The sequence below is a fragment of the Podarcis vaucheri genome (assembly GCF_965113315.1).
Source record: "Podarcis vaucheri genome assembly, chromosome: 3".
NCBI classification, from domain to species: domain Eukaryota; kingdom Metazoa; phylum Chordata; class Lepidosauria; order Squamata; family Lacertidae; genus Podarcis; species Podarcis vaucheri.
The window spans coordinates 71,059,034-71,077,395 of NC_138761.1; the positions used below are offsets into that span (position 1 = coordinate 71,059,034).

General features: G+C 41.4%; 1 protein-coding gene across 1 annotated transcript; it reads right to left on the minus strand.

Annotated features, from left to right (window-relative positions):
- Window positions 1-342: 342 nt before the first annotated feature.
- Window positions 343-17,587, minus strand: NUS1 (NUS1 dehydrodolichyl diphosphate synthase subunit). The gene is made up of 5 exons (XM_082217152.1): window positions 16,663-17,587; window positions 5,092-5,214; window positions 4,475-4,627; window positions 3,114-3,213; window positions 343-568 (listed from the first exon to the last, which is right to left on the minus strand). The coding sequence occupies exons 1-5, from the start codon at window positions 17,339-17,341 to the stop codon at window positions 478-480; spliced, it is 1,146 nt and encodes a 381-aa protein (XP_082073278.1). The 5' UTR covers window positions 17,342-17,587; the 3' UTR covers window positions 343-477.
- Between the last annotated feature and the right edge of the window lie 775 nt (window positions 17,588-18,362).

Sequence of the window (18,362 nt, forward strand, 5' to 3'; positions counted from 1 at the left end):
GAGGTGCATTTCTAGAAGCTTTTGAGGACAACTATGCAGACAGCTTCCTAGACTTTCAGTTATTCAAGTCCAATGAGAATGAGACGACAAAGGTGTGACAGCAGAAAATTCTAGGAAGGGTTTTTATATGGTCCAGTGTTTGTCCCCATTGATTGTAGTGCTACTTAGATTGGTTCCCTCAAAGTCGGAAGTATTCCTTTTATTAAGGATTTGGTCACTGGAAAGAGAGGCCCAAAGCTTCTAAACAGCTGTTTTACAATATTTATGGTATGCCATATGCCACAGAAGTAGACCACTGCTTTCCCCGCAACTCCAAAGACTATGAGTACACACGCATACAAATTCTAAAAAGGTAAGACACTTTATTGAATTTGATAAATTAGGAGACTATGTACTGGACTTTTATGTATCACAGGTACTTGTAAACAGAGACACTGGGTCCTTTCCATGGAAATCCTGATAATGTTCAGCAAGAAGTTATTTTCCCACGCGCTGTTCACAGTTTGAATAGTGACGGAGGGCAGAGAAGAATTCTTCATAACTGATGTTCACATGTGAAGGCAAAGAACTGGGAAAACACAATTGGAAAGAGGCAGTTAATATCCAAGTAGCATTATCCTAATCCAAGTAGCATTATACTAATCCTTGCCTTTGAACAATTTCATTGGTTTATTCTCAAGCTGATACACAGCATATCGCAGACATAACTCTGGACAAACCATGAAGTCAGAGCAATCTAACTGAAATCAATTAAAATTTTATTGATCAAGTGGATCTGCAAACTTAAATGACTTAACATTAGAATAGATGACTACTTAGAACCGACCGGCTCTGCACAATATTGGGACTACTAAACAGAAGTGAGAAAAGTAGAAAAATGATAGGAGACATTATTGCTCCAGCTACAGGTGCAATACTATTCAATACTACTTCACAGGTTCACTTTCACATAGCTTTTCCGTTGACATGACAGTCAAGTATGATAGTCCTCAAATATTGACACACCTTTCCAGGTAATGCTTTTGTTAACCTTCTACTGAAGGGAAGTCAAGCCAAACACATGCTTTCTTGTATCAGTTTTGGCACTGTCTTACTACATTAACAGCTCTTCAACTAACTTCTGTTTTCAAGAATAGTTATAATTCCATATGTGGAATGATTCAGAAATCCAAACCCCATTCTAGAGAACTTCGGAAATCCAATCTTCATTCCTCAGCCAGAATTTAGTTTCAACCATTTCCTTTAATTCTAAAGATTTGCATAGTGACAGATAAGAGTTAATCATGGATTGTATGAACCCAGTCATCATTTGACTGTACTGAGCTGGTTACATTAAGTAATTTTCTGATACCACAGAACTATTCACACAGGAACACTTGTATGGAAGATACTGAATTTAGTGTGCCTTTTGCATGAAACAGTACTTAGAGTGTTGTGCCTGATCGACCTGGCCCTTTAAGAAACACACAACAGGGCAGATTCCAAGAAAATTTACAAAGCATGACTGATGCATGTTAAGATTACAAAATCAAGATTACAACGTGGAAGCCTGCCAGAAAGCCCTACAACCTAAGTGCTGATGAATAATGCACAAGCATGACTGGAGTGAAGGGGGAGATTTGCTGTGTAGCTAATGTTTATGGGAAGACCATCTGTAACTTCCAGAGATACTTAGCACTTTTTATTCCCAGGTCTAAATCTTAATTCTTTGGGTTAAGCCATGCTTATGCAGGAACCATTAATTGAATGGGTTCAGTTGCTCTGGAAGGCAACCTACACCTGGTGATTGCCACAGATGATGTCATCCTAGACCAGTGGAGAATCAGCAGCCTGCACACCAGCCCGCAGCACCTGCTCCTTGCCACTCACTCTCCAGCAATTAGATCAAGAAGAAGGCCTTTCTTTCAAGCCTAACTGCTGCACAAGGAGCACACGGTTTTTGGACAGATCAAATCTAGGTCGGAAAATCACTCCCTCTGGTAATTAGTCTTGGAAAACAAGCTAAAATCTTTTAGGGGAAATTGGTCTCCTCAACTGTAGCTATGCCCACTTTTGTCCTAGCCATGTCTGCTGCTGGAATGTGGCTTCTGGAAGGTTGCCCAGGAGGAAATACAGCACTTGGGCAGAAAAAGAAAACACTACCCCTTCCCTCCCCTCCCCTTGACCTTTCTATAGCTTTTAACACAGTGGGTCACATAATATTAGACAGGCTTTTGCTTCTGATGCAGGGGTTTTTTTTGCTCTGCTGAAGAATATTACTATGCTGAATGGGAATCTGTCTTATGGGTATAGTGAAGCTCTATTAAATCAGTATCTAGTAGCAAAGTACCTCTCATTATGATTGGGTTCCTATAGCCAAGTAACCCCTAGGGTAGGAGACACACGACTTCTACTTCACACATACACTCATGAAACCAGGCTTGAAGTGCAGTATTTATTTTCTTCCCCCACTGGAATGGTATAGAGAACATATTCTTGGTATACACTTGGTAGAACTAAGCCTGCTGCTGATCTGCTTTGTAGTGGTAGCAGGCTTCAATTCTCTAACCTATGATTTAAAAAATCTAGATGTTTCAAACTATTTTAATTCATGCTAAAGGGTGAAGTTAGGAATAGTAATCTCTGTAACCAATTTCAAGTTCAGATCTATGTGAGGGTAGATATTCTACATCTATTAACATGGAAAACTAGGATGTGATCTCAATGGGCAACATGATGGTTATTTGGGATCAGAATGTCCTGCAACATCTTTCAACAGTCTTTTGGTACTCAGAGTAACAAAATAAATGGCTTTCCTTCTCTTATTACAAATTTATTATACTCCTAACAAAAATAACAATTATTTTTCCTTTCACAAGTTGACCACACATTTTGCACCTTTATAAAAAGTGGGAAACTATATATCAACTAAAGGAAAAGAAACTGTCAGGATGCTTTCAACAGGGGCTTTTGAGAACTATTATTATTTGGGGCATGATGACAAGAATAGCATAGTCACTGATAAATGTAACTACTGAAAATCACACATGAAAGTTTGAACACAGAGGGTCAAAGCCACTTGCAATACAAAGTAAATGTTCCAAGTTACACACAACTATGTATAGTCAACTTACACAATCTCTGTCAATCGGATCTGCCATGGAAGAAATCCTAATACACTGTCCACAGGACCAAACTTTAATATTAATTCTGGGTCAGGAAAGCCATTAGTACCTAGAAAGAGTAGTAGTTTGGGGTTGTAGAATTAAGACCATCTTGTTACATTAGAGCTTTAACACATCTTCACATACAATTTGCATGTTTTACAAATTATTTTCCATAGAACAGTACCAAATATTTTAGAGAGGACATCACTTAGGCCCCATAAAAATGACCTCAAACAATTTGACAGTTAACTACTGTGTGCAAATTTAGTTGGTATATGAAGATAAATATTACAATTTTGATTATCTAGTTTAATCAGTGCTAAAAAAATTATCATTCTTTGGTCTTTATTATAGTTTAACTGAAACACTGCCGTGCCCACTGACTTTGGAATTTACTGAAAGCAAGTATGCTTATTACTACTTTGCTCATTTAGTGCAAAGGAAATCTGAATCTCTGTTAGCTTTATTTTCTTGCTATTTCTAGCATATACTTTATAGTAAAAGACTGCAAATACAACTGTTCAATCAGTATTTTAAGCTTCCAGTGTTTTCAGAACCACCATGCAGTGGCTGTACTTCAAAGTGCAACCTTCTAAGCTGCTTTGAGAGCCTAATGCATAAAAGGAAGTGTCATTATTTTTTGTTGTGGTAATAGTGCCCATGGCTAAAGAAAGCAAGGTACAGCTTCATTTTAAAGAAGACATGTCACATCTCCAGCAAGTGTTTCAAGAAAGTCAAAAAAATATTTAGCTGTTCACTCAATCCTTTTTCACATTGCATACATGCCTTCTTTGAATCACAACCCTTGTCTTGATTTCAAAAAAGGTGATTGTACTATCAGCAGCAATTGCTGTTACTGCATGACATATTCCTTCTTCAGGCTAACTTGAAGGTGGAAGTGTCCAAAGCAGCCAGAATTTGCTATTGCCATGCAGTTTGTTCCCGTTTCCCGTTTAAGTAAGTATGGATCTTTTATCTGACGTTATGCTGAACTTCAGAAGCTCTTCTGAGCAGTATGAAATCTGCTTTCAAATGCCTCCAAAACCCTATACGGGCCTGTATTGGCCCACACCTGTGTTCCACTTTGTGCTATGGCAGACAATTATCTTTTAACCTGACACAGTAATTAATGGCAGCCAGGAACATACATTTGTGACATCAGTGTATATATCCACAGTGAACTTGAACATTTCCTCATCAAGCCGTAACATATAGCTAAACAAAAGCAGATAAAACAATTCTGCTCACTAAAATGAAACACTGCCAAATGGTAAATTTAGTGAGGCATTACAGTTTGTTTTTAACAGCACTTCAGCCATCATACTTACTAGTTAATAAGTTTTCCAAGACGTCCATATCCAGATCTGTGCATTTTTTTTGTTTTTGTGCTACTAAGTGGCAAAATTTCTGAGCTGCTTTTACTATATCTGTCTTCCCATCCTCTGAAGACAGCACATTCAGTGTAGATTGGCAATTTAAAACTGCAACAAAAAAGAAAGAACTTAAAGCAATTAAATGGAAATGGAAGAATTCAGCTGTACTTGAAGTTCACCTCTCACTTGCAAACAGGATAAACATCATTCTCCACTCCCAAAGTCAGTGAAGGCTCCCAGCAGCAAGGTTATTTTAAATTTAATTTACAAAATGAACCTTCTGTAAAGAATCACAAGAAATGCTTGCTAAAATATTAATAGTTCAGTAAAAGTTTAATATCAAAACTTAAACATTTAACTAAAACTGCCAGTCATTTCTGTAAAATAAGGCATTCACACTCAATTCCAGCTTTCAGAATATGCCGAGATGTTCATGGGATTTATTGTACTCATGGAGATACCCATTAATTCCTATGCAGGGAGTTAATCAATGTTTGTGGATCAGATTTGGGTGTCCCAGAACTTTCTAGCAGTCAATAACAGTACAGGATTTTCAAAATAAGAAATCTTACCTTGATCTGTTTTATCTTGATTTGCAAACTTCACTGTATATTTGGAACAGTCAAGATTTAACAATTCCTGCTGCTGCTTTAGGATTTCATCCATTAGCCTTGAATTATTTCTCTTGAAAAAACCTTGCCAAGAGAAGAGAAAGAAGTACTGGTTAACTGATCATCATTTTCCAGGTAATCTATGTCAGTATTTTTATAGATCTCTAGAATCATATAAATAGTTTAATTATTTAAAAAAAAAAATCCAAGGAGATCTGGGCCTCATTTACCCCCTGAAGAAAAGGCAGGATGTAGAGGCTAGCCATCTTACAGAAACTTGTATGAATTTTCAATTTGACATCAAATAGTTGGAAGTTCTCTTTTTTAAAAAAAAAAAAATTATTAATTTTCCAACAGTTTAAACACAACACTACAGAAACAACAACAACAACAACAACAACAACAACACAATACAAAAAACACTACAAAACACTAACACATACGACTAACGAAACAAAACAAAAACCATTTAAAACACAATCCAATTTCAATATCTTATCTTTCATTCACTTATTTCCACTACCTCCTCACACCTCCCTTTTTGTATTCCACTTCTATTAATTGTTTCAGCAATTCCTTTCTATCTTCCTCTGTTTTCTATCCTATAATTATCTTAACACATTCTAACCTTATTTTTCCCTTTAATACTCTATTAATCTATTTATACTTAATTCCTTATAACATTTCTACTAAAGCCATATAACTTCATTCCAACATTTTTCTAACATTCAATTAATTTTACAGTATTTCTATAAATAGTCTTTAAACTTTTTTCAGTCTTCTTCCACCGACTCTTCTCCCTGGTCTCGGATTTCTGCCAGTCCTTTCCGCCAGTTCCATATAGTCCATCAACTTCATCTGCCATTCTTGGGTGGGTAAATCTTGTGTCTTCCAATACTTCACGATGAGTATTCTTGCTGCTGTTGTTGCATACGTAAAAAAAGTTCTATCCTTCTTTAACACCACTTGGCCGACCATGCCCAGGAGAAAGGCCTCTGGTTTCTTCAAAAGGGTATATTTAAATACCTTTTTCATTTCGTTATGAATCATCTCCCAGAGTGTCTTAATCCTTGGGCATGTCCATCAAATGTGAACTCTAATCCTCAGATTCGTCTGTTTTTCTTTAAATTCAATCATAGCAAGTGTCAACTTATGTTCATCAAATTGCCTCTGTAGGGCTGGGACTCTTTCTCTCCAGTTGTGTTACTTTACATTCAGCAGCAACGGCTTTTTCCCTGGCTTCCTCCGCAGTTTGTCATATCAAAGTAGATATTTATTTATGCTTTCTGTATTTAAGTTAATTTTAGTAGTTGAAACATCCACTTTCGCATTTATCGCGTCCATTTTCCTGTTAAGCTGTTCCAGTGAATCATTTATCTTATATAGTGCAGCCACTAAGGCCTCTTCTGTCAACATTCCTCTTGGTTTTGAATGTACTGGTACAAAGGCAGCAACAGAAGAAGCAGGGGGGCCTGATGATAAACCTCTCCTGGATTGTTGCCAAGTCCTCCCAGACCTTAATGTTTTGTCAGCAGTTGACTGGTCTGTTTTTCCTCTTCCATTTGCCATAGCACTTAAAAGATTCAAGATCAGTCCCAGAGTCTCACGATTTTTTATCTTGCAGCTGGAATTTCCCCTAGCCCAGCTCTTATAAAGCAACCAGTTTCAAAGGCTTCCACTAGGGGGAAACAGTTTCTATTTGTAATAGTCAATAGTATCCTCTTTTAAACACAATTCAAACAATCCAAAGTTAGTTTCAATTTTCAGTTACTTTTACTCCTTTTTAAAGCAGCCGGAGACAGTAGAAACAATGTATTTCTCTTGTTTAGCTAGCTGTCAATAAACGTTCTAAACGCTGTCAATGAACATTCCAAAAGATGTCAGTCCTGCTAGCAGCCCGTTTCCAGGGTCAGAGTGGCGGTATTTTAGCTCTCTTGCTCTCTCCCACAGGCATACTCAGACCACAGCTCCCCCCCTCCTGCCTCCAAGGGGGTTTAATGTTCTTTACCGATGGAAATTTAGTCTTTTACAAAAGGCTTTCCAGGGATCCAGCTTGCAACTTCATTGCCTCAGTCTATTTACAAAAGGGGAAGGCGGACTTCCTGTATTGAACCTCCCCGTTACGATACCAAATTAAACATTTAGAAATCCAATTCTTCCGCTTCAGCTCTACTCACGGGTAATTACTTTAAAGTCAAATTGTCCACAGGAAAAGGTCAGCACTCTCCGGCAACAGCTATGTGGCTTCACTCCGTGGAAGAAGCAGACGATTCGAAGCACCGCGCCGCTCACCCCATGTCGCTCTGGACCCCCGAAACCGGGGTTCCCCGCAAGTAGGGGAGGCGCAAAAGGTGCCCGCCGAATCCCACGCTCACAGGCTTCTCCCGCCTGTGATTTTAACGGGTCTCCGCCTTTGCCGTGGTGGCCAGACCCAGATTCCCACGGAGCAAATTCCTCCTGATCAGAGGAATTCCGCCATTACCGGAGGTACCTCCCCGGAAGTTCTCGTATAGTTGGAAGTTCTTGTACCAAACCATGGTTTTTGCTTCTCTCCCTCCCCCCCCCCTCTCACACAGGAAACAATCGTTTGTCTGCTTTGGTTTTCCTTTCAGCTGATGCAGTAGTTCCTAGAATTACGGAACATTAATTCATGTATCATGCCAAACAGTAGCAAAGCTTCCTTAACCACAGCTTTCAGCCAACTGAATTTGAGAAAAGCGAACTACAGTTTGGCAACAGATACCACAAATCTTTTTCAGCCAGGCTTGATTAGTCTGTTGCACAAATCAGAATACCGACTGGAGATTAGTAATCCTGCTGAAATCAACTACCATATCCAGCTAATATCAACAGAATTAATTATGTTCCAATCATTCCACCTTCAAGGATTAAAAAATAAAAAACAGATAATCTTTTAAACAGTAATCAGATAGCCCTGCCTAATTTAATATAAATAGCAGGGCATCATGTATACTACCCCAAGCTCTTTGAAGGAAGGGCAGAATAAAAATGTAATTAACAGAAGAAAAAACAATAAGATTAAAGTTCCAAAGTGAAAGTATGGATTACTATTTGCAATTTTTTAATATAAACGTTATTCTTGCAATTTTATACTGCATTTATTTTGTGTAGCTGCTTGAATGTCAGTAGTCTTAATTTTAAAGGTGAACTGAAGAACTTGAAGACACCATTAACGCATGTTCAAGTTTATTTTTGCCCAATTTGAAAGTGTCAGGTGGGTGACATTTTTTAAGCTTTCCCAAACAGCCAACCTTAAGGCATGAATTTCCATGTGGGATCCTATGGGTAGAGTTCCATGTATTGCTAAGTGGGGTATGACACTCCAAAAAGGTTTCTCGGGGGGTATGGGAAGAAAGGGAATATATGTTGCATGAACAGTCTTCTGTTTCTACAACTTTATATCGAACCATTTGTTACTACCAGAATCCACAAGTGCAAGTAATGTCCAGGATACAAAAACTCTACTGAAGGTACACCTAAGGCTTTTGGCGTATCTAAAAGTTTTTGACGCCTTGCCCCCACCCCAAAAGACAGACACTGGAGCTGCATTAACTACTGACAGCTACTGTTACATGACCAAAGTGCTGATTGAGACACCCAACCCCAAAGTACTTTGCGGTGCACAGAGTGAGTTGCATGGCTCTTGGAACCCAGCCAATTCTTTCAACACTTTTAACCAAAATGATTTATTTATCAGAATTTAACTTGGCAGCATAACAAACTACAGGTTATGTAGTCTACCTTAAAACCAGGACTGAGTTGTCATGTAAATGAGGCCAATGGGTGCTAAATCTAGCTAAGTCTCAGCCTTTGTTTTAAATAAAAACAAAGAAAAAACAAACACATGCTGCTGGGCACAGACCAGAACTACTGTTAACCATGCTGTACTTGTCTGAACAAGTAGCAGCAGCTGTAGAGGTGACTTTGCACAATAAGATGTTATGACTCCCACAGACCTTGCAGTTGAACCTGGCAAATAAACTTCGAGTACTTTTTGTAAGAACAGTCCTGCTGGATCAGACCAAAGGCCCATCTAGTGCAGCATCCTGTCCTCACAGTGGTCACCTGAAAGCAGAACCTGAGGGTAACAGCATTCTGATCGCATTTACACCACTTGCCTTTCTTCGCAACTGGTATTTGGAAGCATGCTGCCTTCAACATGGAAGGTACTGCCCAGCCACCATGGCTAGTAGCTGTTGATAGCCTTATCCTCCATGAATATATTTAATCTTCTTTTAATGCAAGTTGGTGGCCAACACTACATCCTACAAATAAACTATGCACAGTGTGAAGTGACTCCTTTTGTCTGTCCTGAATGTTCCAAAATCTGTCCAAGTTAAGTGGTTCCCAACTGTACATATGTGACTATATAGGTATGACACACCAATCAACTGCTACTGTGCTATACAAATAGGCTAAAGACAAGGCCAGGTGCAGCTTTTCTGGTTTGAGTGCCTCACGAGCTGCTGTTATTATTGCTATTGTTATTGTTACTATTATTATTATTTACTTGTACCCTACCCATCTACGTAACTGGGTTGCCACAGCCACTCTGGGCAGTTTCCAACAGAATATAAAAAGCACAATGAAACATCAGATATTAAAAACTTCATGATACAGGGCTATTCATTACTATTAGAGTTAATATTTCTTAGCTTTCTGAAAACTGGAGGCACCAAATTTTCTTTATGTGCAGTTGTTTGTCAACTTTATTAGCCCCCTCTCTCAAAAAAATAAAAATAAAAAGTTTAGCAAGCATATAATTTATGTTTCTTTATATTGGTTCCAGCAATTTTTTTAGTTTGAAGTTTCTTTAAAACTTTTAGTACTCAACTTATTTTCTTGAAACAATTCCTACTCCTTCTTAGGGCTAGCATTACAGAAATGCTCCTTTGATCTCTAGGGGCCTAAGATGTAAAGTTAATATGAAAATGGTTTATATATTTTTGTACCAGGTATTTGCCTGGAAATAAAGAGTTGTTATGCTTTCAGCAGAATAAACTAATTGCCTTTTCTGCATTAGGCAGAGAAGTGTCCAAGAGGTTTTCAATTATAAATCATCTTGTAGAAGCCTTGCTGTGTGGGAGTGCTATCCATTAAAGCCTACAGAACTTTTGTTCAGCCCATACAAATAGGTCAAAGTTACTTTCACAGAAGATAACATTCCCTAAATTGTTATTAGTCATCCATTAGAGCCTATCTAATGCCACTGTATTCTGCTCTGGTCAGACCACACCTGGAGTACTGTGTCCAGTTCTGGGCACCACAATTCAAGAAGGACACTGACAAACTGGAACGTGTCCAGAGGAGGGCAACCAAAATGGTCAAAGGCCTGGAAACGATGCCTTATGAGGAACGGCTAAGGGAGCTGGGCATGTTTAGCCTGGAGAAGAGGAGGTTAAGGGGTGATATGATAGCCATGTTCAAATATATAAAAGGATGTCACATAGAGGAGGGAGAAAGGTTGTTTTCTGTTGCTCCAGAGAAGCGGACACGGAGCAATGGATCCAAACTACAAGAAAGAAGATTCCACCTAAACATTAGGAAGAACTTCCTGACAGTAAGAGCTGTTCGACAGTGGAATTTGCTGCCAAGGAGTGTGGTGGAGTCTCCTATTTTGGAGGTCTTTAAGCAGAGGCTTGACAACCATATGTCAGGAGTGCTCTGATGGTGTTTCCTGCTTGGCAGGGGGTTGGACTCGATGGCCCTTGTGGTCTCTTCCAACTCTATGATTCTATGATTCTATGATTCTATCTCAGTATTGGCGTCTTTAAAATCTGAGTTGTATAAAAAAAATAGAATTGTGACATGTTGAGGCTTAGATTAATGTATTTAATACAATTGTAGTTCTGTTACATACAATTATGTTTCATTTTAATGTGTATTTCTTACGAAAGTTAATTGCATCTTTTTAAAACGTAAGCAGTCTTTTTAATATTCAGTTTTAAAAGTTGATTGGTTCATGAATATTTAAGAAAAAAAATCACAATAGTATTATTATGCATTTACCATCCTATAATTAAATAGGAACATTATTTTTTTCAACACATAAGCTATTCTATAAGACTTCTCATTTCTGCTAGTACAGTGGTACCTTGGGTTACAGATGCTTCAGGTTACAGACTCCACCAGTGACGTAGCGTGGGGGGTGCAGGGGGAGCCGTCCGCACCGGGCGCAACATCGGGGGGGGGGCGCTCGCACTCGCAGCTCTCTGCCCCTACCTGGCTCACTCGCTCTCTCTCACTGCAGTGCTGGCTGTGCGAATCCGATCTGAGCCACTGGGTCGCCGCCCACTGTGGAGGAGGTGGGTGCCAGGCGTGCGGTGCGGAGAGAGAGCAAGGGACTATCTGGGGGAGGGACAGTGCAGCGGCCGCCCAGCGCAGCACTGAGCGCGGGAGAGAACCACACCAGACCAGACCAGGCAGCAGCAAGAAGAAGCTGGCAGCGGCGGCAGGTTAGGGGCGCAAATTACTTGCCTTGCCCCGGGTTAGGGGGCGCAAATTACTTGCCTTGCCCCGGGTGCTGACAACCCACGCTACGCCGCTGGACTCCACTAACCCAGAAATTGTACCTTGGGTTAAGAACTTTGCTTCAGGATAAGAACAGAAATCGCACAGCGGCGGCGCAGGAGGCCCCATTAGCTAAAGTGGTACCTCAGGTTAAGAACAGTTTCAGGTTAAAAACAGACCTCCAGAACAAATTAAGTTCTTAACCCGAGGTACCACTGTATAGATTCTGGATCTGTCTGAAGTTCTGTTTCCACCTTGCTCTTGATAGTCAAGCTTCTAATTTATACATAAAATACATTTGAAATTGAGGAATCCCTATGTGTACTAGTCAGTCTCTCTTTATGGAATTTAATTCCACCTAAAAAGACATGTGTTTAGAGACATATAAAATTTTAAACTGGACATATCTAGAGCACCTGTCCACAAGTCTGGATTTTATTAACCAGCATGCATAACTGAAGCTGAATCCTAAAAACAGAGGGTATTATGTGTTCCAAGTTCCCATATCCAGAAGATAAGAAGGCAGCCTGCCCTGGATAGGGTTGCACCCCCTGGGATGTAGCAGATCTGCAGCCTAAGGATGTTCCTTGATTCAGCACTGCCCCAGAGGCTCAGATGGCCTCGGTGGCTAGGAATGCCTTTTTTCAGCTATGGCTAGTTCACTAGCTACATGCCCTTTTGGACAGAGATGACTCAGCCACTGCACTCCATGTTCTGGTAACTTCCAGAATAGATTACTGCAATGTGCTCTACATGCGGCTGCCCTTAAAGATGACTTGGAAACTTCAGTTGATCAAAAATGCAGCATCCACATTACTGGCTGGGGTTTCATTTAGATCTCCTATAGCCCCAGTTTTGAAACAGCTGCACTGGTTAACAGTTCATTTCCAGCCCAATCAAGGTACTTGCATTAGTGTTTAAAGTCCTAAACATGCAATGCCTAGCTATCTGAAAAACTATCTCATTTCCTACAGATCCTCTTGACTGCTAAGATCAACAGAGGGGGGCACTTTTAGTAGTTCCTCCACCCTCAGAAGCTTGAGGGGTGGCGGACCGGGAGACGGCATTCTTTGTGACAGTCCCCAGGTTGCACCTGGCACCTTTACTATACAACTTCCAACAAATTCTGAAGATGCAGCTTTCTTAATTCTGGCTTTTGACACTTGACATATACATTTTTAGGATCCACCTTGTTTCTGTGACTGTAGGCTGTTTTGAAATGTTTTAATACAGTATTGTGTTTTGTTTTGAATATTGTGTTTTAATATTGTAACTCCCCTCGGACCTCAGGTTGCAGAAAAGGTAATTAGTAACAACAACAACAACAGATTGTTAGAATGCAAGTATCTATCAAGTTTCTATTTGCCATCACCTTCACCCTGTAGGCTGTTCCTATTAAAACATTCTCAAAAAACAAAAAGTTTATGTACTTCATTCACACAGATATTGTCAAATTGAGTGAAAATAAGATTAGAAGTATAGTTTCAAATCACATAAATAATTTACATTGATACATATTTCTTCTCAGTAATGCTCCATTCTCCTTCTGTTTGAGATATGGTAGCTGTTTCAGCCTGGGGAGCTGGGAAAGAGATCCTGTGAAGTGGAACAACTACATCATGTCCAAAAAAACTGTGCTCAGTTTAAATTGTTTTTTGTTTTCTTGCCTCTCCACATGCCTTTAATAGTTGTATCAAACACTCCATGCTCGTGTATCTAAGGCAGTGAAGAAGAAAGCACCTAGAAACAACTACTCAGGATAACTAGCTAACCTGTAAGATGACTCCTTGGGAATGTAGGAGCTAATGAGGGATTGGCTCATACCACATTTGTTCAATCTATTTATTTAGTTTTCTATAGTTTAGATCTTAAACACAGAGTTCAGTTCTGATTTATCAGAAAAATCAAAACACCTCTCCCCAGTGCTTTGTAAAAAAGCACATTACTGAAGTAAGCACTTGACAAATGCATTTGGATGCAGTGGCAGAAGCACAGCCTCAGTGGCAGCACCATTTATGTGAAAGGGGATCTTTTGGTTCCCTTGCACCGAGCACTCTCCTTTTAGCTTTCACATGAATGAAACAAGGCCTCTCCAATGCCGTTGGAGGCAACGTCAGCTGACGAAGTGAACTGTTCCAATCTCTCCTACCCTATAGCATGCTAACATGATTACACATTTTATATAGTTACTCTCAAAATAAAGGTTCAATGTAACACAAAAGTTATTTGCTTTTTCAAGCGTACTATGACTAAAGATGACTTTAGAATTCTAGCAACAGATGTCTATGAATCAATGCTATGTCCCAGCCTTCTCCAGCTGAATTCCCTCCTGATGTTTTAGATAATAACACCCAACATCCCTAACCACTGTCCATGGGTCCCAAACATTTGATAAGTATGAGATTGGGGGAGATTATTATAACCCATCACCACCATTGCAGCAGCCAAAAACGATCTTCTAAGCTTACAAAAGAGGCCCAAATGCTGACAGTTTCAGAACTTGACCTCTAAAAGATTTCCTATCCCATGGGTACTAGATAGAATTCCTATTCCAAATATTCCAAAAAGAGAAAACGTGTCTGCTGCATAGTATTGTTTGTCATATGAAATATTAGCTATAAACAGAATATGGATGTATGGAATTGAATTGTGACTTTTTATTCTTAACTGGTCTGTTTCCAAAACCAGTTTCAACTACAGTTTGTTGAAAGCTTGATTTTTTTAAAAAAGTAACTTTCTGAATGCAGCTAAATATCTGAATACATATGCCCCTGTGTAGTATCATAAAATCAATTGTGCTTATGTTGTTGCATTTCATGTATGCAAGATGGAAAAAAGCTTCTTAAGTGATTCACTTCAAAGTATGACAACCATCAGCATGTGAATCTGAGACTAAGTAGTCATATGAAATTTAAATAACATGCTTGTACTTATTAACAAATTAAATTAAACCTACACATAGTTGCATCATTTGCTGCTGCTTCAGGCTTGATTCTTCAAGGCAGAAAAAAATGTCTTCTAAAGTTCAAAATATAATACAGCATCAAATATTTCTCTCTTTTGAGGCTACAGACTAATGCTCTTGGTTGAAACCTTAAACTACCACCGCTATTTCCCATTTCCCTGCAACCTAACTACATCACAAACACAGTTTGCATGATAGGATCTGGTCAGAAAATAGAACTGATTTGTACTGTTCCTTATTGGTCAGAGATGGGGTTCAGATAGAGAGGAATACCTTCTATCATTTTGTTAGACAGGAAATAGGGAGGGGTAAGAAAGCAGCACTGGTTTTCAATTAAATGACTTCGATACATGTACCCAGGTGAGATCTTGGGGCAGACTTTCTCAACCTGTGGGTCCCCAGATGTTGTTGAACTACAACTCCCATCACCCCTAGCTAGCAAGGCCAGAGCTCAGGGATGATGGGAGTTGTAGTCCAACAACATCTGGGGGCCCACAGGTTGAGAACCGCTGCGGGAGTCTGCCTTTCTATGTGTGGATAAATGATAAGATATGCACAATATAAATGTGATAAAGGGTCTTTATTCTTTCTCTATTTTTTTTCTCTGTACAGTTGTGTTTTGTATTTTCTTATAAATTAGTTTGAATTTAATTGTTTAATGTTAAAAAACTTTCATTACATTGATCATCCTTTAACAATTCTGCCCCCTTGCCATGGCAAGTGATACATTGCTCTCTGGCAAGAGTGAGAAGCAGAAACCCACCTGCTTCCTTCCTGGTTAAGTTGAGAGGAGCAAAGACATCCCTCTCTTGTGTTGGGATGTGGGGAAGATTGTCACCCACCTCTGCAGCTCCACATTCAGAGCTGGCTGTTTGCACAGTGGGTGGTCCTATAAGTGTCTATTCACCACTGCAAAATGAGCCTCAGCCTTTCCCTCCAGCTGCATCTGGAAAAGGCTGGAGACAGGTGGTTGACAGCTGTGGCACTCCGTGTATCTCCTCCATCCAGTCAAGTCCCAGCCTTGAAAAGTGAAAAGTGGTGGCACTTTGAGCTACACTTCCACCCACTGCATAAATAAGCCCCAGCCTTTTGCTCTACAGAGAAAGTCTGGGACTTGTTTGGGTAGCAAGAGTGTTGATGCAGCTACCTAGCCCTTGCTCCCCCTTTCCCAGCCCCAAACCTAGAATTAGAAACAGTGGTGGTATGATTCCAGCAATTACACTGGGCTTCTGAGGTCCTCTGATGCCTTACACAATTCCTGGGAATCACCTACTTCTTCCACAGCTCCAGATTTGGACCTATAGAAGAGGAGCAAGGGATTGTTCAACCTCAGGCAGAAATGCAGTCCAGGTAAGGGATCAACAGCCCAAGCCTATGCATGTATATTCAAAACAACATGCCACTGTGTTTATAAGAGGTTTACTCCCAAGCATACTGAACACAAGAGTAAATGTGCACAGGATTACAATGAAGGGGAGAGACAACGTCCTGGCAACCAGAAACAGGGTGTTGCATTTGACTAATACACAGAGTCATTGAAATCCTTGGACTGAAAATTTATCAAGACAAACTCACCATCATTCATTTCAGCGGGTCTACTCTGAGCTGCCTTGTTTGTGGCACTTTAACTGTTATGGCAGCACATCTGACGAAGCAAAGGGCATTCCTCAAATCCTTTGCAGCAACAAAGGTGCAATTGTGTGCAATTACCTGGCAATAAGCCCCGTTCAACAGAGGTCTTTGTATCCTTAACCCCCACCCCATTGCCCATCTGTCACCCCTTTCAGATGCCACCAACACACCCTACACGTGTGTTCTCAGAGGAGGCACATGCGACTTCCGTGGAAGTTGCCTCCCGGTATGCGCGGGTTGCCTTTATTTATAGTAAACTGTTAACTTAGAGCAAACGTTTCTGAACCGAGCAAGGGCAAGGTCACGTCCTCCGCATGGGATGGGAGAAGAAAATCGAAAGGGGTTTAGGGAACGGGCAAGCGGACAAGGCGGGTGGCCGAAGGGCGGCTCCGAGGGCAACTCACCTTCTTGGTCGTAGACGGTGACATAGGAGATGCCCACCGCCATGCACCACACCACCAGGCTGGCCATGTCCGCGTAGCTCTGCTCCTCCTCGACCACCACCAGCCCGACGTGGTCCGGCAGCTTATGCAGAGACTTCCCGTCTTTGCGCCACCGGCCGCCTCCTCCTCCTCCTCCGACCACCTTCCGCCCTGCCGCCGCCGGCCTGTGGTAGGCGAAAGCCCCCGTGCCCACCGCCGCCGGGGCCAGGAGAGCCCGCGAGGCGACGGCGGCCGCGGCCGAAGCCGCGCGCCGCCGCCAACGGCTGAGCCATGAGCCGCGACCTCCGAACCAGCCTCGGAACCAGGCGAAGAGCGCGCGCTGGACGTGGAGGAGGAGGTGCAGCAGGCGCCACAGCAGCTCGTGCGCGACGCTCATTGGTCTGGGCGGAGGACGGAGCGAGGAAACCGGACGCGGGAAAAGGAGAGGCGGCGGCGGCGGTGGAAGAGGCGGCTGCTGTCGCGAGGGAGGCTCAGCCGCAGTGCGAGGCGCAAACCATCTCGCCTTCGTTTCCCTCACGGGCACGGTTTTATCTGCCCGGCAACCTCCGTTAGCGCCGCCATCTCCATACCTGCCCTGACCTTTTCCCTCTTGCCTACGCACGGGCCGCCCATTGGCCGAGGCGCCGCCGCCGAGGGCCATTTCCGGGTTGGTGGAGCGAATGACGTGGCCCCCTAAAGGAAAGGGCGGTGTCTCCGAGCTGAATTCCAAGATGAACGGGAAGGCGAGTTCTCTGCCACCTACGGCGGCGGCCCTCGGATTCAGCACGTGTTTTCCTCATGCACAGCGACATCTAGCGGCGGGAGTGTGCGCCGGCTGCTGATAGTCGCGCTGCTTGGGTTGGAGAGCGCTGCTTGACTTTGCCTTTTTCACTCCTTTAGGTTTGCTCATTTTCGGTCACTGACTCTGAATAAGAGGCCACCGTAAGCAACAGTTTTATACTTTTATACTTTTCCTGTGACCGAACAAACGAAGATGCACTGGAGGAACACCATACGTTTAGTCAATTTTCTTGGTGCATTACTAATTTTAATTTATTCATATTCTTGTTTTTCCCATGACACCTCATATTAAATGCAGAGCGAAGTGGATTCTAACAAAGCACTTTGTGATTTCAAAACACTACCACCCTGCCTACCCACACTCTCAAATACGAATATCTTGTTTATACAATTAATTGCTATAGATAGACAACATTAGCGTTGTATGAAGTGGCACTTGAATTACAACACAACAAAAGCAGAACACACACCCTGGACATTTGCTGTATGAAAAGTTACAGGATTTTGGCAGGAAGCTATATTACATGCACTGATCAGAAACAAAACAGGTCGGTTCACCCCAAACTTTTTGCATGTGCAAACAGTACTGAAACCAGGTTTGTGTATAGCCACCACAATACCATCATTAGGGCCCCACTGAAGTGTTGTCTAAACAACATTAATACAGCACTAGATTTGTCTCATTCCCATTCCAAACATTTGGAAACAGGAAGAATGCAACAGCCAAGCCTTACCAGGTCAATCCTGGGTACAGCTAATGATTTCAATAGGTTTAGAAGCTGCTGACTACATACAATTTTGTAGGTCAAAATGAAAAAAATGTCAGGGATAGATTGCTCTGGAGGACTGAATCAATCTTGAGTTCGTGGGAGGCTTAGCAC

What these genes read in the sequence shown, in the direction of transcription:
- NUS1 (XM_082217152.1), bottom strand. Translation starts at nt 17,341, where the DNA reads ATGGCCCTCGGCGGCGGCGCCTCGGCCAATGGGCGGCCCGTGCGTAGG. An exon ending in TCAAGATAAAACAGATCAAG is followed by an intron (nt 4,628 to 5,091) that starts GTAAGATTTCTT and finishes TTTTTGTTGCAG; the next exon opens with TTTTAAATTGCCAATCTACA. An exon ending in CTTGGAAAACTTATTAACTA is followed by an intron (nt 3,214 to 4,474) that starts GTAAGTATGATG and finishes TACTCTTTCTAG; the next exon opens with GTACTAATGGCTTTCCTGAC.